Source organism: Marmota flaviventris, chromosome 4 (genome assembly GCF_047511675.1).
Source record: "Marmota flaviventris isolate mMarFla1 chromosome 4, mMarFla1.hap1, whole genome shotgun sequence".
NCBI lineage: Eukaryota > Metazoa > Chordata > Mammalia > Rodentia > Sciuridae > Marmota > Marmota flaviventris.
In genome coordinates, this window is record NC_092501.1 from 46,993,712 (window position 1) to 47,017,563 (window position 23,852).

General features: G+C 48.1%; 1 protein-coding gene across 4 annotated transcripts in view; it reads left to right on the forward strand.

The window, feature by feature from the left end:
- Kcnma1 (potassium calcium-activated channel subfamily M alpha 1) overlaps positions 1–23,852 on the forward strand; it is a 706,297-nt gene that overhangs the window by 203,813 nt on the left and 478,632 nt on the right. For all 4 annotated transcript variants that reach the window (XM_027931402.3, XM_027931380.3, XM_027931382.3 and 1 more), the window contains exon 2: positions 2,847–3,008. In XM_027931402.3, the coding sequence (XP_027787203.3) occupies positions 2,847–3,008 (162 nt within the window). The remainder of the gene's footprint in view (positions 1–2,846; positions 3,009–23,852) is intronic.

Genomic DNA, 23,852 nt, shown 5'->3' on the forward strand with positions numbered 1-23,852 from the left:
TCTGTTTTCCTTGCCTACCATAAAGTAATTAAAATAATGAATGCCTTGTAAAACAATAGGTGAGAGGGCTGCAAAATCGCACAATCTGCCACACGCCTCCCGCGCCGGGGATTATTGATGCATCGGGCCTCCCACCTTCTGGGCTGTTCCTGGAGTTCCCTCCCCCAGAGGTGGCCATGGAGCCCGAATCCAGGAGCAGAGAGTAGTGGCAGCAGGAAGCAGTTCAGACACACCCCTGGTGGGCCTTACTCGGGGGGGGGGGGGGGGGGGAAGCACAGGGCCTTGCTCTGAGGGCCTTCTCCCCCCAGCTGTCCAGTTCTGAATGAAGCAGGAGGCCCCGAGGAAGGAAAAGGCCAGGAGACAGCTGGGTACCATCATGTCCCATTTCAGATCAGGCAGGGCTCCTCGGGCACTGCCAGGATGGTCAGGGTGTGGTTCCCCGAATGGGGTCCCCAGGTCAGCGGATGGGCACTGCCTGGGAACTGGGTAGAAGCACAGTTCCAGCGTGGCCAGCCCCCTGTGTTTCACAGGCCTTCCCCAGGCCCCAGGTACCAGCTCAAGGTGGACAGCCACCCCTCTGCAGTGTCCAGGAGTGGGCAGGGGAAGGGGTGGTGGGACCAATGGGTTGAGCATGTATTATGTGCCGTTGGGTGCTGTTTAACCCCAGTGCCTGTGGAGCGGGCAGGATTGTCCCTTACAGGGGAGGTCCCACAGAGTCACGAGAGCTAGATTTGCCCTCTGGGTTTGCACCATTGGTTACTATGGCTGCCCATGGATGGGACCTCCCTCCTCCCTCGAGACCCACCTGTTCAGCCTCACAGGGCTGAGTCTCACAGACTGGGACATGGCCTAACAGGCCACTAAGACTGGTCTAGGAGAGGCTTGGTGCCACACCGGTCAGCAGGTGACCTTCAAAGATGCCCACCCAGTGGCCTCCCCTCCCAGGCTCCTGCTGGGATTGTTCTAGTCCTTGGGGCCTGACACACTTGGAAGCAAATGTCAGCCTTCTGTGCAGCTTCTCCCATCCCCAGCTTGCCCCAGCCAGGGCGTCCAGAGGGGAGAAGCACCATCAGGAGCAGCTTCCTGCCTGCTGTGGCCGAGCCCTGGGCTGCCTCATTCAGCACCTCCCCACCAGCCTCCCCATTGGCCTCCGCACCGGCCTCTGCACTCCCCTGGCCTCACTTGGCCCCAAGTCCTCCCATGCAAAGATTTTCACCTCTGCCTCTGATACTCCCCATATTTCAAGGCCCAAGGATTTGCTTTGGAAAATCAACTCCAGGGTTTTAAATGATGAATATAATTTGCTGGCTGTCATCTTTTTACACATCATCATGGCAGTCATAATCTCAGTGGGTGTTTCAATGTGTGTCCAGTTACATTTGCAAATTTGATAAATACTAAAGTTTGGTGCAAGTATGTCCCATGCAATATTTGGGACATACTTAAACTAAAAATATTATTGTCTATCTGAAATTCAAATTTAACTGGATGCCCTGTTTTTTTGTTTTGTTTTAAGTCTAGCAGCCCCAGCCCAGGCTGTACAGTTGATGAAGGGCTGATACACATTTCACTCATTCCTTTATGCTTATTGAACCAACTTTGTGCCAGGGACTCTGTTAGGTACTGGGGCCACAGCAGTGGGGGGTGGGGGGCGGACAGTAAATGAAAGAGTAAATGGATTGTGGAGTGAATTAGGAGTTTTAAGTGCTGTGTGGAAAAATCAAGCAGAAAAGTGCCATAGAAGGAAAGATTTGCAATTTAAAAAGGTAGCCAGAAAAGACTTCACTGAGAAGGGGATAGATAAGCACTTCAGGAGATGAGGGAGCAAGCCCCAAGCATTGATGGGAGAAAAGTGTTCCAGCAGAGAGCATATTGTGTGCAAACTTGTATAATCAAGAACCCTGTGTGGAGTTCAGTCATCTGATAAAGTCAGCCTTTTTATCTTAAGGAACTTTTTAAGCTGTAAAGGGAAATTTATTCTCTCCTAAACCGAAAAGGTCTGTTATGGATTTCAGGCCTAGCTGGATCCAGGTATTCAAGTGATGACACTGATATCCTATAGCTTCTACTTTCCTCCCACAGTGGCTTTATTCTCACAGAAGGATTGCTTTTTTCTACTCTCTCCAGCAAATTTTCTGGGTTTGAGTTGTATTGGGTGAGCATGGGTCACATGACCATCCCTGGCCCAGACACTGTTACCAGGAGAATAGAATGGACTGACTGAAACAGTGTGAGGCCATTAGTCCCTTTTGAATCACGTAGACGGAGAGGAAGAGACGGGAATGTCTTTAAAAGAAGGTGAGTGTACTGGTGTGCAAGGATCACAAAGACTGGGCAGGCGAGCTCTCTCCCACGGCCCTGGGACCCTGGACAGGTTGCTTTTCCTCCTGAGGTTGGGGGCTTTTCTCTTTAAAATGGACAGAGAATAATGTCTCATTTGCAAAAGTATTTTAAAAGGAAAAACTTTTATTTGCTTATTTTTGGGGCACCAAGGATTAAACTCAGGGGCACTCAGCCACTGAGCTACATCCCCAGCTCTATTTTGTATTTTATTTAGAGACAGGGTCTCACTGAGTTGCTTAGTACCTCGCTGTTGCTGAAGCTGGCTTTGAACTTGTGATCCTCCTGTCCCAGCCTCCCGAGCTGCTGGGATGACAGGCATGCACCACCGCGCCCTGGCTGAGAAAAGACGTTTTAAAAACTGATCGTTACAAAGTCGAAGCCCTCGCCCACCCCTCCTCCCCACCTCAGTGGGGGCCACCCTTGGGCTTCGATTCCTTGTGGGAAGGGGTGTATTTAAATCCAGTTGTTCCCTAGGTTCCAACTCTCCTTCTCTCTGTTGCCAGGAGGCCCAGAAGATTAACAATGGCTCCACCCAGGCTGATGGCACTCTCAAGCCAGTGGACGAGAAAGAGGAGGCGGTGGCAGCCGAGGTCGGCTGGATGACCTCCGTGAAGGACTGGGCCGGGGTGATGATATCCGCCCAGACGCTGACCGGCAGAGTCCTGGTGAGTCCCCGGCCTCCCCACGCCAGGAGGCCTCACCTGTGCCCTTGATGGCTCTGTTTGTGAGATGTGGTGTCCTGCTGGGCCTCCTCCAGCTAAGCTGGTGGCCCGGGAGGGATTTGCAGAGCCTGGGCTGGGAGCCCATTGGAGGGCACACTTTTAAGTTTATCTGCTTGCAGGAGAGATGTACACACAGGTGCACACACACGCACATACACGCACACACAAAAACACACACCCGGACCATCTTAGCACAAAGCGGGGCCAAGAAACACATGCCAGGTGCCTATGGAGGACCTGTACACCCAGGGTCCAGGGTGCTGTGTGTGTGTGTATGTGTGTGTGCATGTGGCCTTCTGGGGATGTCACTGCTGTCCTTTGACGGCTGGGCAGTGAAGTGAGCTCCTTTGGGGGCAGTGTCTTATTAGGCATTGTGTGAACTGGATCCTGCCCTTGGTGGACACTCACCATCATGGTCATGCTGAAGCTGTGCACAACCCCTGTGCTTGGAGCATTGCCCACATGCCCTTAGTTCAGATGCCAAAGTTGCCGAAGCCTGTCTGCAGCGAGTCCTGCTTCTCTCTGATCTGCTTGTACAGAGCTCGGCTTCGTTGACTGGCCTTGTGAGCCCCTGGTTTCAGGGGAGGATCATGGGTGCGACAGGTTTAGAGTGACCGAATACCTGGGCACTCAGGGACGAGACGGCCACCACTGCCAAGCCCAGGCTCTGGCAACAGGGGTCTCCCGGCTGTGGTTGCCCTGATCACTGGTTTTCTTGAGTCTGCTCTGGGTCGGGAGTTTCCCTGAGAAGGACGATGCCTTCGGGGTGACTTCTCTCTGTGACTCTAGAAGCTGTATGGTGCGGGGCCACCCTTCCTGGTCCCAGAGCGAGGCTCAGAGATCCAAGGTCAGCCAGGGATGCTGGGAATGGGTCTTATGACCTCTGTGATTCTCTGTAGAGTCTCAGGGAGGAGGTGATTGTGGACGGAGCGAGGGGTCAAGACTTTAACTCATCCTTCTTGGGGGGAGTTCTGCGTTGTGCTTGGTATAAACCCCTCACAGACCTTTGGAGGAGATGTTGAACTCCCTGCTCCAGGAATCCAAAGAAGGCTGGCCAGATGGCCTCCCTGGGGGACAGGGCCCTGGGAACTGCGGGAGCCACTGTCAGGTTTGTGGCTGTGAAGTCATGGCTGATAGAGACCCATGGAGGACAGGTCAGGAAGAGGAGAGATGCAAGGCCGGGGTTTGGGAGGAGGAGAGAAAAGCCGGTGAGGTCAGAGGGGGGAGGCCTAGGGGAGAGCGTGTCCATTGAGGACGTGCAGGTGCTTCCTGTTGGCTGTGCTGTGTGGCCATCGTCATCCTCCCTTCTGGTTCCTGGGCGAGGCCTCCATGGCTCCTTTGGGCTGTGTGTGAGTGAAGTTTGCTTGGGAGATACCAAGGTTGGAGTCAGTCTGACATTCATGTGGTTAAGATGGCGGCTGTGCCCTCAATGCACACGGTGATGGCAGACACAGAAGGGAAGGCAGCTTGGTTGTGCAATGGAACACGACCTCCTCACATGTGACCCTCATAGTTAGTGCTCATTGTCTTCATCAGCATGAGCCAAGAGGTACCAAGTTCTGACTCTGGGTCAAGTGTCTTCTCAGTCCTGTGGGATACAGGGAATAACCCTGATTCTACTGCACCGTGCATGGCCATGGCCGAAAGAGTGCATGGGGAGAGATGTGGAGTCCAGGCTGCGTGTGCGTGCTCGTGTATTGGGGAGGCTGTAGGAGGGGGCAGGAGACCCCAGGGAGGAGGCCTCCAAGTTAAATGAACCAGGCACACACTTGGTGGTCCAGAAGATACCCCCCAAAAGAAGATCCTTAAAGCTCGAAAACGAGGACCTCTCCGGGGATCCAGAAGCTGAGAAGAATACTGAGTGAGATGGAAAGCTCTGGAGTGGAGCTTTGAGAGGAGAGTTAGGATCCTGAAAGTCAAAAGAGAGGAAATCCTTCCACAGTGAGCAAGCTGGGGGAGCAGAGGGGAGCCTGGAACATTGCAGGAAGAAGGGACCCCACCTGTGAGGCCCAGGGCCACGAACACAAGGGCATTCGAGAGCAAGAAAGATCAGGAAGGGGACTGGAGACAGCTTGTCAGGTCTTCGAAGGCCAAGCTGGAGAATTTGGGCTGGGTATAAAAGACTAGGAGATTTTGAGGGAGAGGTACCGTGAGGGGTTGTTATACGGACAGTAGGCGGATACGGAGAGACCTAGGGAGAAGGTGGAAGTTGGAGGTCTTAGGACAGGTGAGGGTAGTGAGCCCTGTGTCAGTGAGAGCCCAGGGAGGGGGATGGCCGTGGCTCCTGAGAGGCAAGGCCTTACCCAACACCGAGTTGTAGATGGGGTGATGTGGTGCATGTGGGATTCCTGGTGCCACGCACACCCCACAGCCCCCTCGATGTGACTGCCTCTTGTGATGGGGCATGCTGTGTCATTTTATTCATCCTGCATTTCCTGCCCTGCTGCTGGGTTACGGGGGCTCCTCACAAGGAAGCAAGCCAGCCTTCCCCAGGAACCCATCTCTCTTTACAACCGAGAAAACCAAAGCATGGGAGGCCCTTGACTTGCCAAAGGTGACGGAGCCAGCCTGGTGACTGTGGGCCTCCAGACTCCCAGCCTGCTGTGCCTTCAGCTGAAGATAATGCCTTTTCTTTGCCAAGCCACTGCCAGCTGTTGCTTTGGCTGTGACATTTTGACGTTACCCCCGTGGTGCCAACTGGTTCCTCAGGCCACTTGGCCTGACCCTCTTAACATTTGCATGTAGAAGCAGAGCTGCCCTGGCCCCCTTGCCTATGGCTTCCCAAGATGCCAGCTGAAGTTGCTTTCTGAAGGTCCCCTTGAGAATGTCCTGCCGGGGCTGCTGGGCCCTCAGAGCAGAGCAGGCCTGCTGTACAGCGGTCAGGATCTCGAGTTCCAGGAGGTAGCTGCCTGAGACTAGGCCTGTAGGCCTTGCTTGCACACAGAACACACTTTACGCTGCAGTCACGGCACACAAGAGGAAGCTGCGCTGCCTGTTAGGAACCCCAAGCTGTGTTTGTCTTGAGCTGTCCAAATGTTTATCCCTGCAATGATGGGTCCAGAGCAAGAGGAGACACCTGGCTGTTCAGAATTTTCCTTTTCAATTTTTAATGTCTTTTCCTTGATGCACTCTCAGGAGCTCGGTGCCCATGTCTGGGCCCCTATTCTCACCTGACTGATTATCACAGGTGAGAGCTGGGACATTGTAGGTGAGGCCCAGCTGGGGAAGAATTTGGCAGGACAACCCCAGAATATCCGCAGCGTCTCTCAGACAGGCACGTCAGTCATTGGATGAATGTGGACTTCAGACCTGCACGGGGCTTTGTGCTAGGCACGGGGCCTAAAGCAGTGAGCATCAGGGCTCCAGGCTGGGGATTACTCATGTTGCTGAACTAGATGTAAAGTTGTGGCACTCCATTTAAAAGATGACAAATGATCATCGCCATTCACCAGGGCTTTTTATAGTCAGCACCTGGAGCCTCATCACCAAAGTGATGAAATTCCCCCCCACCCCCTTCCCGGGCTACAGGTCTCAGAATAGCCACTGTGCCTGGTCTCATCCTGGCCCCAGCTTAGCCGCATAGGAACAGCTAGGCTGGGATGGATGGAGTCTTGTCTTGGCGCAGATTCTACATCAAAGAAGTACCAGGCTATCAAGGGTGCTGCTTCCTTTATTTTCTTTAATTTACAGAATATTAGTTTTCTGATAATAAAAGTTCTATCGGTCTCCATGTCCACAAGTTCCATATCCATGAATTTTAGCGGACATGTATGAAAAATAGTGAGGAAGGCCAGGCGTGGTGGTATATCCCAGAGGCTAGGGAGGCTGAAGCAGGAGGATCACGAGTTCAAAGCCAGCCTCAGCAACTTAGCGAGGTTCTAAGAAACTCAGCAAGGCCCTGTCTCTAAATAAAATATAAAAAGGCTGTGGATGTGGCTCAGTGGTTAGGCGCCCCTAAGTTCAATCCCCAGTATTAAAAAACAAAACAAGAACCTTAGGAAGAAAACTGCATCTATACCAAATGTATACTATCTTTTTTCCTGTTGTCATTTTTTAAATAATACTGTAGAGTGATTTTTTTTTCATAGCATTTGCATTGCATTATGTATCACATGTATTCTAGGACGATTGAAAGCATATGGGGCAGAGTGGATGTGTGGGGGTCATGTGCAAGTGCTATACCATTTAAACAAGGTACTTGAGCATCTGTGGAGTTGGGTATCCACAGGAGCTTCTGGAACCAGTCCCCAGCAGTTACTGGTGGACGTCTTTAGGATAGTATGTGCTTATTTTGGAACTTTGGAACGTCGTAGAATTTCTGGGGTTTTCTACTTTAGGATCTGGAGTTGACCCACAATGGAAGACTTTGAATCCATGTGTCAGTGTTACCAGAGTTCCTCCCAACAGCTTGGAGGTTGTTGATGTCTTGCTTCATTACAATTCACCTGATGCATTTTGTGCAAACACTCATAGAATAAATAGTTCTTTGCACCAGAGATCATCATGGTCCTCTTGGTGAACATCCAGTAAACATTCTGAATTAGAATAGGGACTATGTCTCTTCCTGTGGTGGTTGCTGGGAGCCAAGTTGGTGGCCCATGGAAAAGTAAGGGCATCTTGGTGCTTTTGTGCTGTGCATTCACATTGCCCCTGCTTTCCTCCGTCTCTTCTCTCATCTCTGCATTGCCCTGATTTCCTAATACTCTTATTTGAAATTTACATGCATGCGGTTTCATGCTCTATCCAGTTCTGTGAGCCAAATCAAACCTTTCTAAGAATGAGATGGTACAGAGGGCAAGAAACACATGGGGTAGGCTTTTGTGCAGTTTGTACTTTGGAGACTCAAAAAACAAATAATCAACAGATATTTGAGTTCATTGTTGGTAACTTTTTCTGTAGTGAATAGTTTAGGCCTCCTGAATCACAGAGACTCTAATGACTACAGAATTCTATCATTGTGGTTTGAAAGCAAACAGCTACAGTGTGACTGTGTTCTAATACAACTTTATTTCGAGAAATAGGTGGTGGGCCAGATTTGTTCCATAAGCCATAGTGTGCAGACTCTTAGTTCAGTTTTCCCCCTTATTTTATAAAGATATTGAAAGGTAGGGGCTGAGAGAGGAGGGAATTTTTTTAAAGATTATCTAGCACAAGAATGATAGTACTAGAGAACTTGCTTGTAAAGGGGAAAGCTGTGGACACACACAGGTAAACACAGGCACAAATACACACACCATCTCCACTAAGTACCTAGTTTCTGAATATACATGTTCATTTCCATGTTGATCTCAGAGCCACTCTCTCTCTAGGAAGACTGCCTTGTGGTTAAGGGCAGCCTCATCTCAAGGTGTGAGCCATATCTGTCCTGGCTAGACTTTGCCTCAACCCCTTGATGGATTCATTGTTTTTTACTTCTCTTCAAAGGCTGGTCTCACCCACTGGCTCCTTGAGGGAGGCCTTTAGAATCACCGTTTTTAGTTACTTTCCTGGGCTACATTTGAATGTTGCTCCAGGAAACAGACGTGCCTAATTTCATGGACTGAAAACATTTGCTACTTGTTTTAATGTTTGGGGGGATGATTTATCAACATAAAGAGAAGGAAAACACCAGTCTCTCCCTTTATCTTTCTAAATATGTCGCATATGTAGCATTTTACATTAACACTATGTGCATAGTCTGAACCATTTTATTCTTATCTCCCAGGGTCCTAAAGAAAATATGTATCAAATACATCTTTCAAATAGGAATAATCCTGTTGGTTTAATAGTGTTAAGTAGCTGTGCATTCACTGCTGTGCTGTTTGCCCGTGAAATAGGACCAGTTAAGCCATATGGAGGTACATGTGGGCACATGCTTAATCAAATATGTGACATTCATTGCAGTCATTTCTCCTGTGAGGTGGCTCCTGTGCTGGTGGCATTTCTCATTAGCAATCTTTCCTTTTCATTTACAGTGCTGCCTGATGGTAAATTGACACACGAATCACATTTCCACTTCACTCTCTTCTTCTCATCAGTGAGATTTTTTTTTTTAAATGGTTTTGGCAATTCTATGTACATTTCTTATATTATCTGCAAATCCTCTACATAACAGAAAGACCAGAGGTTTCATAGGATTGTAGGGTTTTTTTTTTGTGTAAGAATGCCCCAGTCATGGGCAGGTGTGTCCTGCTCTTTGTGTCATTTGGGAGTTAAGTTTTTATTTGAGTTAACACCCTAAAGGAAGGCACTGACTCAGAGGAGCCACTTGGTAGTTCCCTATCAGGACTTAAAAAATGGCTCTTCGTTGTATCCTGTGTGTAGATACGGGGTTCATATGTTGGCTATTAGTCAAGAAGTCAAAGAAAGTATTTAGGTTTTATATTATTAAGCATAAAATTTTGTTCATATCTGATGAAAGATGCACTAAGATTTGCAGTAAGTTTGTTATTTGTGACCCAGTATCATTCACTCAGGGGGGATGACACCAGTCAGGGAAGCGGTGGCATTGAGGCTGTCCTGGACAGGTAGTGAGCAGCTGGTGGCTAGAGACGTTCAAAAAGGGGCAGGGTCACGTCTGGTGGTGCAGTTGCTGACAGCTGGCCAGACTCTATCCTCATTGCTTTAATTAGGCTGCAGTGAACTCCATCAGGAAATGCTCCAGAATGAGCAGACTTCAGTTCTCGGGGCCTCCTCTCCGTTGTCCCTTGCCCCTGGCCCATGCCCATCAGTATATAGGTGCTCACAGAAGTCCTGCAGCAGGACAGTGTAAATAAAGGTTTTATTTTGCCCAGCAGTTCTCATTCTCATGTCACCATGGGTTTCTTTCCCCAGGGAACACCTGTTGGGGGGGGGCAATTAACTAGCTCAGGGATCAGTGGGGTGCCGCCCAGGGGCCCACCTGGCTCGCTGCCTCTTTTTTACTATTTGTGACTAAAAATGTTTTTCATGTTTTTTTTTAGTGGTTTAAAAAAAATCAGAAGAAGAATATTTGATCACATGTGAAAATTATCTGAAATTCAAATTTCAGTGTCCATAAACAAAATTTTATTGGACTCCAGCCATGCTCGCTCATTTGCATACCTTCCATGGCTGCTTGCGTAACTCACCACAACGCAAGTTGAGTAGTATCCACAGTCCAAGACACCCACCAGCCTAAAATAATTCCCATCTGGCCCCATAGAGAAAAAGCCTGCCACCGCCTCTGTGACTGCAGATTCTCTTTCCTAAGTGGTGGATGGGGCCTGCTCCCCAAGTTACCCAGGCTCAAGGTGAATGACATCTAGCCCCTTCTCACAGAGGTAGGCCGGCATTTACTTCCACAGGTTCAACTAAGTCCTGTGGTAGAGATGAGGAGACAGAGGCCAGAGCCAGCAGACCCTCCACTGTTCATAGCAGGTTCTCAGGTGGCCTCAGCTTACGGGCTGAGTACATTACACTTCCTGATATTGAGGCAGTGTTTCTGAGAATTTTGTAGCAGGGTCAAATCCTTGCATCCACCTGCCTTCCCTCCTTTAGTCCCCAAGCCACAGGTCCCAGCAGCTCAGAGGGTCTTGTCTTTGCCATAGAGCACCCCTGACCAAGCCCGCACTGTGCATGCATTGCCCGTTTTTTCCCCCGCAAAGAGCAGCTGTTATTATTTCTAGCTCGTATGTTGGCTCCTCCCACCTTCCCCAGGGCTGTTGCAAAAGGAAGTTTCAGAGATCAGTCCTCAGGTAGCTGTGGAGGGAGGAATAGCTTCTGGACTAGGAGCAGCCTGCTTCATTCTGGCCATCAGTATCTGGTTATGGGGCCTCTGGGTCCCCCTGGAAAGGGCTTGTGCTACTGTCACTCCTCTCCTCTGGGGTGTCCAGTTGAGGGTGTATCCTTGCTTGGTCCTTCCATCTTATCTGTCCATCTATCCATGTATATCCATTTATCCATTGATTCAGTCCATGTCTGTTTCCAAGGTAACACACCGTCAGTGGTACCTTATGAGATAGAACATTGCCAGGGGCTTTGCATTGAGCAGGCCAGGTAGGCTTCCTCTGTTGGACCGGGAGGGATGAGCCCTGCCCTTTGCCACACAGCATCATCTGAACTTGGGCTCCTGCTCCCATCTGGCTCCTCTTCTCCTAATTGGAACCCACGAGAAAGCTAGGCGAAGCCCTCTGCACCTGACAAATCTCCAATTCCTGCTTCTCCTCTCTCCTGGGATAGCCATCCATCCTGGGGAAGGAGCAGCTTGCTTCTTGGCACACAGAGGCTGCTATGCGTGCTAAAGCAGGGAGACACCGCCAGATGGCGTCCTCTCTGGGACTTTCATCCTGCCCAGTTGCTTCATCCTTGATGCTTCAGTTTCCTCATCTGCAAAATAGGGATAATAACAGGCGCTGCCTCTTAATGTTATGGTGAGGAGTTCATAAGTTGGTGAAATGTTTAGAATGGTGCCTGTGGACTGTTAGTGCTTAAGAAATATTGGCTACTAGGATTTTTCTCATGGCTGGGTGAGCCCAGGTGCCATGTCATGGAGGAGCAGGCTCCTGTGGAGACCCACAAGGGAAATGGGTGGAGAAGAAATACTTTCCTGGGCAGAGAGACAGCAGCCCTCAGACGTCACCAAACTTGACTTCCACCCTGAGTTCCGAGGAGCTCTGGGCATGGCCATTTGAAAGGCTCTGGGTGGCCTGGGCAGGCAGTGATTGGTGTCCAGCCAGTTGGTGATATTAGTTCTGTGTGTGCCCTTCATCAGGCTCACCCAAGCCCCGTCCCTGCTGTGGCGGGCTCATGCCAGTCTGAGTCATCATTGTCAAGAGGGCCAGGAAATTCTCACTTCATGTAGCCTCTCTGAGATGGCCAGGGCCAGAGCAAGGCTGGGCTTTCCCTAGAGCTGTACATTGTGGGGCATGTGTCATAGGAAACACTTTGGCAGGATGACAGATGAGTCTTGTGGAAAGAGGATCAGTTGAGCTCACCATGGTCCCTGCACCCACCCAGTCCTCCCTGGGATGTGGAGTGAGGCTGACGAGGCGGAGACAGGCTGGTTTCAGAGGGCGTGCTACTACTGCTCTATGGGGAGGTGTGTTTAACATCCTTGTTGGCAGGTAATAAGCACAGATCTGTTAGAAGGAGATGGGAGAGTGTGTGCTACCACCAGTAGACAAAGACTCAGAGTATCCTGTGCATTTGAGACATCTCCTTTGAGCCCGTCAGACACCTGTTGGTTTTCACTGCAAACTCTGAAAAGTGCAGTCATGCAAAGTGTTGAAAGTGAAAATGTCATACTTGCATTTTCTAGAATGCTTTTGGGTGGTGAGGTGTCTGGGAGAGAGGTTAGTGATAAATCAGAGCTTATGACCTATCCATCAGTGCTTTGAACAGGCCTAGGAGTCTTCTAATCCTGGTCTCATATCCTGTGCATTCCTGCTGCTGGATCCCAGGAGCCTCAGTAAATTATGTGTGTATGATTAATGTTAACTAGCCTTCCTCTCCTCCCGCCAGTAAAAACTGGCGCCCCCTGCAGGAAATGGAACATATTGGCGCTCACCACGCTGGGCTGGTAGTTTTCTTACATACTTAGCTTTCTCTGCAAGGTCTCTCGAGGATGCTAATGGCTTAGCACTGTCTGTTTGTCAGAAAAATATCTTGGTGGGCTGAGACTCTCCTAAGAACCTCCGTTTCAGCTGTGATAAAGTTTGTTTTGCAGGGAGACTCAAAAATAGCGATGAAGACGATGACAGCCATCAGCCTCTGTTGTTGCCGGGAAGCACGTGCCTGGAAAGTCACACTTGGGACCACACACAGGCTGATGCTGCCAAGTTTAGTTTTCTAGGCTATGTTTAGGAGGAGGCAGACGGACTCGTGCCTGAGGGCCCTGAACATCCCAATTTGGTGCACTAGATGCCCCATTTTTAGGGTCTGGGTCCAGAATAAGGCTTTTTTTTTCCAGAAAAACAACAATTTCAGGGAAACAACCAAAAGAAAGCCATCATTTGCCCTAAAAATTTTGTAAGAAGTATTCTCTCCTGTTTGAGTAGTGAGGGAACTGGGACATGACAGTCACTGCTCTGTCTTAGGGAATTAGGACACTTGAAAACTCAATTAAATGCACCCCAGCCTCTTAAGCACTAGGGCTATCGTTTTGCTCATCCAGTTAATTTTAGTTCATGAAATTGGCCTTGTGCTGACATGGAAGGAAAAGTGAAGGATCGTGGCCTGGAGCCTCTGAGGGCAGCCTGGGTCTCAGCATGCCAGCCTGCAAGGGCACAGGTGTGTCCTTGGGCATTGGAGGTTACCTTTAAAACTGAGTGTGCCTCTCCCTGGGGCCAGCAGACCTCTGGGCATTTCTTGTTTATTGGAGGTGGGTTCATGCTGAAAGCAGATGGACAGGGCATACTGGCTTCTCTTCAAGGATGAGAAACAGAGGATCTGGCAGGTTAGTCAGAAAGATTGAGAAGCCACATCCCCTTCCCCAAACTGGAATGGTCTCCAGACTATGTGAGCAAAGAGACTACATTTCTCATTCCCTTTTTATGTGTCCCAGCCTTTTTGTGATTGTTGATGAAGCCACTCTCCTAAGGGAAACAGGGGAGAGCTCCTTGAACAGGGGAGAGGATGAGAAGATCCCACAGTACGCTTCTTCAAATTGTCTTCATTTATACTAACAATAGCTTGAATCAGGTAGAATCTCAAGAAGGTGGCATTTCAGGGGACAGAGGCTCCTGGGTCCCTGGCAGCTGCTGAAACCTGCTGTGTTTGTTTGCCTCTGAGTTCTATCTTTCCCAGGAAGGTGTGGGGTTGGGAAGCCCACCAGGAGGGGCTCTTCCTCTTGTTTCTAGAGCAAAGGGCCAGGTTGTGACTACATTGGCTGGAGCCTCCATCATGGGCTAATTATATCAGCCAGACACTGAGAGAGCTGTCCACCTGGGATCATCCCTCAGGAGTGGAAGATAAATCCCTGCAAAGGAAAGAAGCTGTTTTCAGGAGCTACTTCTTACCCAGGCGCCTGCGTGAGCTCCCAGGGCTCGGCCATGATGGTATCGTCTCCCTATGAACTAGGAGGTAGGCAACTTGGTTTCTCAGGCACCTCAGATCACTCCAGGAAGAGTCTCAAATCAGAAGGATATGAAACCATTTCCTCCTGGAGGGTCATGCTGTGTGTCTCTCTCGGCCTCAGAGATTGGTGACAGTGTGTGAGATCATTTCAGGACGTGAGCGTAGAGATGAGAATCACTCATATCTGAGGAACTGTGGTCAGCAGAAAACCGTTCTAATCCCAGCTCTGCTGTCACCTTTCTGGGTGACCTTGGATGAGTCAATTCCCTCTTTAAGGTTTTGGTGTCGCCATGGACAAGGGTGCCGGTATTTTATTCTCAGGCAGCCCCAAATGTGTCTCTGTTTTCTCATTCTTCTTGCTGTCTTTCAAGCAGGAGAGGTAGTAAGGTGTATCTCAGGGCTTTTATGCACTTGGCCTTGTGCCCGGAATGAGGACAGGCCTTCCTTTTCTCAGATGCTGGGGCATCTGGAGAGCAGAAGGATGCTCTTCGGGCTGTCCATCATGGCTTCCACTGGGCTTGCTGTCCATTCAGACTAAAGCTAATGCCCTTTCCATGGCGTACAAGGATCTGTGAGATATGGCTGCTGCCTCTGGCTCACCACCTGGGATTCTTTTCCCTTCTGACTTTTTCCATGAAGATCTTAATATGTAGAAGAGAAGGAAGAGGAGAAGGGAAGAATCTAGGTAGAATCTTCTAGAGGGAACTGTGGCCATGGACTTGGTGAGAAGAGGCCCCACCCCAAGGGGCAGTTCCTCCTCCTCAGAGCTGGCCTCTTGCCCATTTTCAGCCTTGGAACCCCTTCTTGGGCCACATGCAGTCCATCACCTCTGAAGGAATCATGTTCCAACTTAGGTGGGGTAGCCCTGCTCACCTCCACATCTACTCCAAGAGCTTTCCTTGCAGCTGAACAGCCTCTGCTTAAGGGGACCCTGGATAAGATGGGCCACTGTCTTTAGCTGTGACCACCATCACTGTGGAAGCAAATGAGGCATCGTGGTCCTGAAAGTCCAGTCCTCTTTCTCCTCCAGAGGCAGAAGCAGCTCCAAGTCTTTGCACCTGCAAACATTTAACAAAAGGCACATTTTGTTAAATGTCCTGAGACACCCAGGAGGAGCTGAAGGAGGAGGGCACATTATGGTGGCCACAGTCATTTTTAATTTCTGGAATAAGATAGCAGATTCTGAGGGCTACCAAAACTAACCCCTAGATAGGCTAGCCTCCACATTTACAGCCAGGGTGCAGAATGCTGTGGGAGACCAGTAGATCTCATATTGCGGGAATTTCCCAAATGAAGCTTCATTTCAGGTTAACTTCTTAGACGAGCTTAGAAAACAACTGCACACACCCTCAGTGGACTATTTCAAGCATTTCCAATTTAATTAACATGATTTAAGGAAAGACCATCCATAGCTTGGGAGGAAGGGCTGAACCCTTCCCTGTTTGCAAAATTGCAAAACATCATTGTTTCGCTGCCTTTGTGCCCAGTTTGCAAAGCCGTAGTTTGTCTGGTTGTTGTCCCAGAGACTCTGAGTGCTGGAGGTGGTTTCGAAGCCCCCCCCCCCCCCCCGTCACCCAGGGGAATTGTGTGCAGGGGCTCAAGGGTTCTCTTACTGAGCCAACCATGCAGAGGCAATTTGGAAAGACACCCTTCTAGCACGGAGATATATTGTGTTTCCTCCGTGGGCTGAGATGGAGAGATTAAGATGAGAGAACAGAAATAAATAAGTAACCAGTTTCTCTTTCATTTAACTTTCTTTCAGAATTGGCCGCTAGTGCTAATTATTTCTGCTGTAGATTTTGTCAGTCTTTGAATCCCCATCCTTTTGCTATAGGTGGTATATTTTAAAGATGCAAAGTGACACGAAAAACAATCCGTTTTCCGGAGAGATAATTTTGTGTACATTAAACAGACACATTAAGTCATTTATAAGATAGCTGTTTGTTCTCAGGAGCCTGGAGAAAATCTGAATTTCTAATTCTGGACTCTTTAATAATTTTCAAAAGAACGGAGGGTAATAATTAAATATCTTTGAACTTCCCCAGGCTGCCTTTTATTCCATGATCTCAAAGTATTTGAAAAGGAATAGAATTCTCTACCTTGATGAAATCCATAAGAGGGTACAGCGCACGTCGGTCCCAGGAGGAGTTTCCAGAATGGAGAACTTAAGGTAAAGAGGCTCAAGAAGGAAAAAAAAGCAGAAGGTCACTTTCAAAGCTTCAGGTACAGAGTTGAGTGAAGAGCCTCTGTAACAGTTTTTATCTCACAGCTTTGGCTGCTAAGTCTTGGAAAGAAGACCAAAGAGACAACAGAAGCAGAACTTAGTGAAGGATGTCTGTAATGAGATTACCCATGACATAACATCATTTTCTAGTTCTAGTGTTTAAGGATTAGAAGAGATTTAGTGCAGGGATGGTGATCAAGATTCATCCCGTGGGTTCATCCTGATTGATGGTTGGTGCCTGCAACAAAGAACCATCCAGTCTCTTCTCTGAAGAGTGCTGTGATCGATTAGTGATGTCTGCCATGAGCAAAGGTTCGGAAGGTGGCAGAACCAATGTTATGCCTTAGCTCTAACACGTTCCCCATGGTTTAAGTGTGAACAGAGCGGGGCTTCTTCAAAGTTATATGGTCAGTCCCAGGTAGCGTATGGACTAGAACCCATGTCTCTTGACTGACTGGTATTCGACAGCCCAGATCTATAGTTTAGACCACAGAGGACAGCAGCATGATCTGCCTTCTTTTTTTTCTTTTTCTTTTTTTTCTCTTTCTTTCTTTCTTTTCTTTTTTATTTATTTTTTTCACATTGCAGCCTGACTTCAGATTTTTCCATCTGGAGACTTTAGTGTTTGGAGAAGCAGAGGGGGTGGATTTTCAGAGCCACAGTGATTCTACAAACAGAAAGGCAAGCGTAATTTTCCGGTTTGTTATGTCCACTCTCAAAATTCTCTTAGCGCACAGCACATGCTGATCTCAGCCCTCCTACTGCAAAAATTTCCCCTCAGCCCACTCCTGGGGTTCCATTCTCTCCACCTCTGCAGATGCCTTTCCCACCCCCCACTCCCCCGGCACCGTAAAAAGCTTCTGGTGGGGGGTTGATGTGTCATCGTCTCCTTCCTTCACCACCTCACCTCCTATTTCTTCCTGTGTCTCCCCTGACTGTTCTATCTCTTCAGCTATTCCTGCTCACCTCTTAATGGCTGTACTTACAAAGATAAATACATTTTGCCTCTGACCAGAAGCAGTTTCTGCCCTGACTTGAATTTTAAAGTCTGCCAGAGTTGCAAGGCAGGAAGCAGGGCCAGAGTCCTGTTTTGTCCTGGGAGCCATAAAAGTTTGCTAAGAGTTTATCATCTCCATCAAGATGAAAATGGGATCCCAAGGCTTCAAATATGAAAGATAAATAACAAGGCAGACTTCAGCTTCTGTCAAAGCCCAGTTCTCTTTCACAGTTTTATGAGTCTACCTGCTGTGCTTCACCCTGGCCTCTATCTCATTGTGATGTCAGACAGAACCTTCTCCAGGAATTTATGCAAAGCTGGGATGGGATAGAGGATTTCAGGCAATGAGTAGAGCTTGGGAGAAGGCAGACAAATCATGTTCTTATGCCATAAGTCACTGTGCGACCCCTCGTCCGTTCCTCCATTTCTGTTCCTCCTTTTCTGACATAATAGGATGGAATAGAAAGCCCATTAGCTGGAAAGCTCAGGCTGACCTTCAATTCTGGGGCTGTGATTTATACAGCACTCTGGGGTTCCATGTCCCAGGCTGTCTTTCACAGTTGAGGGACACTGGATTCTTGGTTGGGACAGAATTTGCCCTGGTGGCTTTGGTAACCAGCCTCATGCTAGTTAGTGGGAGAGGCTTGGCCTGTGTTTCTGTGGCCTATTGAAGAGAACCCCACAATGCATCTTTTCTGGAAACCAGGGCTGCAGGGAGCCCATGTGCCACTGTAGGTGGCCCAGAAACTGCCCAGTGAATGCTCCCAGAAACCTGTGTCTGATCTGAATGATTGGTGGGAAACGGAAGCAGACATCTTCTGTCCTGGCAGTAATCAAGTGCCAGTGATTGTCCCTGGTTCTCCTTCATCCATCCCAACATAAGCCCTGGACCTCCTCCTTCTCTGACTCTCCAGCTTCTACCTGAGTCTCCTCACTCATCCCACCTCCTCCGTTTAGTCCATCTTGTCTGGCATTTCCAGATGGATTTTTTCCCCCAAGCCAGCTTTGCTTAGGCTTCTTCATGCCTCTGCAACCTTCAGTGGCCGCCATGGGCTACAGCTTAGATTCCTTCTGCAGAGGTCAGGGCTCACGATCATTCAGCCCACACTGTCTTTCCAACGAACCCTCTCTCTGTATTTTCCTCCTGTACTCTGTGGGTTCAAATCCTACCTCATCCTTAGGGCCAGTGCAGTCTTGCCCTCCTTTGCAATCCACCAGTCTTGTTCACCATTCATATGTGCTTGTGTGCAGGACTCATCTACTTTAGGGGCAGTGCAGCTGACTCGGTAAGAGCACAGGCTATGGCACCAGATTGGCTGAGCTTGACCTTGGCTCTTCCATGTGCTAGTTGAGCCAGTCCCTGAGGACAATATTAGTACCTCTCTCATCAAGTTATTATGGGGATTAAATGATCTAATATTTGTAAAGTCCTGAGAACAGTAGCTGGCACAGACTGAGTATTATATAATCTTGTTTGTCATTCAAACACAGTAAACTGTAAGTTCCTTGAGAATAGGAAACATGTATTTTAGTTTTATTATCCCTTTTGTCTTGTCCTGGGGGTGAAGTAATCCTGAACCAGATTGCTGTGAGAAAGGAGGAGGTGGGGAGAGAGAACACACGGGAAAGCGCTCTGCCGTCTCTTTATTCAACTGGTATTATTGAGCGTCTGGAAGTACCAAGCTCTCTGCTTGGCGGCTGTTGACCTCCATGGAAGAAGATATGATCTCACGGGAAGTCAGTGTCTAAGCACACTGACTGTAATTGTACAGAAGACAAGTGTCCAGCATGCTAATGTTCTCATCCTCGTGCCACAGATGAGGAAACCAAGGCACAGCGAGTTCAATAACTTAGGTAAGATCGTCCGTCCCAGGAAGCGGAGATCTTGTGACTTGATGGCCTTGGGCTCTTTCTGCTGTGCCATGTGCTTCTCATTCAAGAAAAAGTAAAGGACTGAATGAGTGTGTAAAAGATTGGGAAGAGACACGTGGGCTCCCGGAAGAGTCAAGCCGGAGATTTTGCCATAGAGGATGAGAACAACCTCGGGGCCCTGAAACCATGGCCATTTGTCTGGTCCGACATGGACTGTGGTGGACAGCTGGGTAGTTTCAGAGCTTCTCTTTTTAAAGGAAAACACCTCACCTTTACTGTCCCACCTGGAACCCTCCACCTCACCCTTCCTCTCCTTCCTGAATGCCATTTCTCTTCGTGGCAGAGGTGGTTTGATTTTCTTCCCCTTTGGGTAGTACCCAGGACAGAGGTGGATACAAATGTGGATGGAAAAGGTGTGTAACCATCCTTTCTTTGATCTGCTTTCATCAAAATAGACCATTTGGGAGGTTTCCATAGGGACAGGGACAATGCCCCTCTGCTGGGCTTCATGAGCCAGTGAATGATCAAGGCGTCAGGGAAAAGTCTGGAGTGAGGCTGACTGGTTTCCATGGCAACCGCTGCTTGCCTCAACCACACAACGCACACGCCCCCCTTCCCACGTAGGTGTGTTTATTGATTATCGTCTCAATCCACGCGCGTCGGAGCAGCTACGCAGGTGCTGTGTCCACCTCCACCACTGAGGTCACTCGGGAGAGTACTCTCAGCTGGGTGCCAGAGGCAAAGATGTGCTCCAAGAGGAACAGCTCTCCTTTAGGCCCAGCCCTTGTGCTGTCTGTCAGCAGGATGACTGTGATCTCTATGTGGCTGGGGGTGCCCAGCTAGAGGCATCCAGCCTCCCTCGGAGAATCTCAAGCTGTCCTGGAGAGCTCATGGTGACGCACAGATCTTCCTCAACACAGCGCCTGGTAGTCCCCGGGGGACATCCATGATCTGGCTGAGCATCCACGGACCTGAGAAGCTCTGTACTTGGCTTGTCCGACTGATTTCAGATGTCCTGTGCATGAAAAATTTATTATGAAAGAAACCTTTAAATACCTATTCTTAATTTTTATATCGAGGGCATCTTGACATCATAATATCTGGGATAGATTAGTTCAATAAACTATGTTATTAAAGTGAATTTGGGGAGGGGGGCTGGGGTTGTGTCTTAGTGGTAGTATGCTTGCCTAGCAGGTATGAGGCACTGGGCTTGATCCTCAGCACCACATAAAAATAAATAAATAAACAAACAAACAAATAAATAGGCAGGCACGATGGTGCACGTCTGTAGTCCCACAGCTTGGGAGGCTGAGGCAGGAGGATCATGAGTTCAAATCCAGCCTTAGCAACATTGAGGTGCTAAGCAACTCAGTGAGACCCTGTCTCTAAATAAAATACAAAATAGGCCTGGGGATGGGGCTCAGTGATTGAGTGCGCCTGAGTTCAATCCCTGGTACCTACCCCAAAATAAGTAAGTGAGTAAATAAATAAAGTTATTATTAAAACAAGACTATAAATTGTTGTGAACATTACTTTTGCCTTTTTCATTTTTAACAATGTGTCCCTTAGGTAATTGGGGTGATGGTTCTATAATATGGTTAATATTGAGGGAATGAGGGGGGGGGAAAGTCCCCAAAGGAGGAAACCCTCTCTTGGGTGCCACCTTGTCAGAACAGTGGGAATTCACTGAGGTCCAGCCTGCTGCAAGGCTTGCATGGCTCCAGGGTAAATGTCATTAGATACTGGGTTTCCCAGTGTCCTTGTCCTCAGAGTCCCATCTTATGACCTCTTTTAGGGGTAGTGCCTTTTTTAGTTTTTTTTTTTAATGTTATGTTATTGAAACTTAGACTAAAATCACTGGATTACAACAAACCTGGTACCAATTCACACTGCTTCCTATTGTTTAGAGGAACAGGATTTCAGTTCTAGAGGGCTCCATAGAGAAAACTAGTTCTGCCTTTTCCTGTAGAGAAGTGGCAGTCTCAGAGAAACAGGTGACATGTCCATGTTTACACAAAGAATTAGTCTTGAGTGTCCTATTTTTCAGAAGGAGTTTTGTATTTTCTGCTACTTCCACTTGTTTTGATAAGTTGCCCCCTATTTCAGTTTACTCTCCTATCATCCATACCTTACATTTTCTTTATAGTACTCACATTCTCTGATATACTGTAGACTTCTAAAGTTTATTTTATTCCTCAGCTCTCTTCCTCTTTCTTCATGACAATCCAAACTAGCTCCATAAATTTAGGGATTTATATCTGCTTGGGTCACTGCTGTGTGGCCAGTGCCCAGTTCCAGGAACACAGTGGGTGCTGGATGGATGGATCTGTTGCATGAATGGGTGCCACAGATCCGTCTTGGTGGAAGTAAGTCCTCCTTTGGTCATGTAATTCAGAGATCCCTGGGGAGAAGAGAAAAAGTCATTTCCACCCCAAATAGGGCTCTGAGGTCAGAATGGCATAGAGTTGCCCAGGGCTAAGCTATAAATGCTGACTGGCTAAAGATAGAGGTCATAAGTTTGGAGACTTGGTGCTTTCTCATTTGAAGTGGAAGTTATTTCATTTAACCACAGGCCCCAGGCTGCTTGAAGTAAACAGTGGACGGGGTGGATCCTTGGGGAATTGTTCTGAAACTGAAGGCCTCATATCGAGAACCAGTAGGGCTTTACTAGGTAATGTTTATGGGGAGGAACAGGCACAGCAGATGACGGTGGAGGCTCCTCCCCTCAGCAGACATTCATCTGTTCCTCTGAACCCTTCTGGGTGCTGGCTTCAAACCCCTGGGCACAATTGTACCTCCTGCCTCAGCCTCCCTAGTAGTTGGGACTATAGTTGCATGCCACTGTGTATTTTTTATTGACGCATAAGACTTATATATATTTATGAAGCATAAAATAATGTGATGTTTCAATACATGTATATGTTGTGTTTTTAATTTCTTTCAATTTTTGTTGATTAGTTACATATGACAGTAGAATGCATTTCTGCACCTTGATATATCATACATAGATGGGGTATAATTTCTCATTTTTCTGAGTGTACATGTTGTAGAATCACATTCGTCAAGTAGTCACATATATACATAAAGTGATAATGTCTGTCTCGTCCTACTATCCTTCCTATCCCCACATCCCCTGCCCTCCCCTCCCTTCACTTCCCTCTACCTAATCTCAGGTAACACTATTCATCTCTAGTGCCCGCCCCCCTCCGCTATTGTGAATTAGCACCGGCATATTAGAGAAAACATTTGGCCTTTGGTTTTTGGGGGGATTGGCTTATTTTGCTTAGCATGATATTCTCGAACTCCATCCAGTTGTGGGATGATCAAATCAGGCTAGTTAACATATCCATCATCTCAAACATTTGTCAGTTGTTTGTGGTGAGGTCATTTAAAATGAAAGGGCTTTAAATGTCCTCACTGTGGCTGGCTTCTGGGTGCATTTGAGGGAAAATGGACCTTGAGAAGGATTGTTTTCTGCCAGGCTCCTGAAATGTGTCTTAAGGAAGGTGGAGCTAGAATGTACTGCAAGAGGAGAGTCTCTTCACAGGAGCCTGCTGGGGGCTCTGGTTAAAGGATTCCTTTGTGAGGGAAATGAAAGGAGGAATCTGATTCAGTGGGGGAACCTTGGGCTGCATGAGGAGCTGGAAGGAAGGAGATGCTTCCTGACATTGGAGTCCCTGCTGTGGTTCCTGAAGAAGACTCCTGGGCAGCAGCCCGTTGAGCTGGACAATTCAGTGCAGAAACCCAGAGACAGGAACGAGAGGTCTTAGGTAGAAACTGCAGGATGCGTTTCATTCCAACACCCCAAAACATGGCACCCAATACAGTGGTTTTCATCTAATACAGAAGAGTCTGCAGGTGACCCTGTCACATCTCCAAAGTATTCCTGTGGATCTAGACACACAGGTTCACTGGTTTATTTATTTTTTCTTGCTGAGAGTAGCTGTGTGCAACTCCCAGCTAAAAGCAGATGCTGGTATCTACTGAGGATGGATCAAGGGCCATTTGTTCAATGGTTCATGTGTCCCCTGTGCTGATGCCTTAAGCCTCTGGATCCCACTATGGGGGTGGGTGCCATGCTGTTCAATGGCACCTAAAGATGAGGGAACTGGCGTGGGGAGGCCAGCCAGCTTGCCTTGGGAAGCGGCATCCCAGTGGAAGTGCTTTCCCAAGAAGGCAGCAGATGTTTTATATTGAAAAATGAGACTGTGTGGCATTATCTAAGGGGCAGGGATGGAGATGCTGGCCAAGAGCCGGGTGTAGCTTGTTGTGGTTTTATCTCATTAAGGAAGCAGTTATCCAGAGAACCAAACTCTTCACTCTTGTAGTTGTAAATCTATAATACAGCTCTAAAGTCTTTCACCAATAAGCTTTCAACGTGGAGGTTTGCTGAGTGAAGTTTCTCAATTTGTCTTTGTTATTTAATTGCTTTCTTTCTGCCTTCCCATGTCCGATTTTCTCTTTACAACTGAATCTAGGTGGCTTTCTCTCTTTTCTTTCTTTGTTTTCTTCTCCCACTTATTTATGTTGCTGTTTTCTTGACTCCTCCTTTCTCTCTATACCCGTTAGTGTCCCTTCAATGCCTGTGCAAGAGAATTTGAGTTCTTATTGTTTATGGAATAGAAGAGAGTTTTATGTTTTAATTTAGTGGCAGTTGATGATTTCATAATACTTTGTCTTT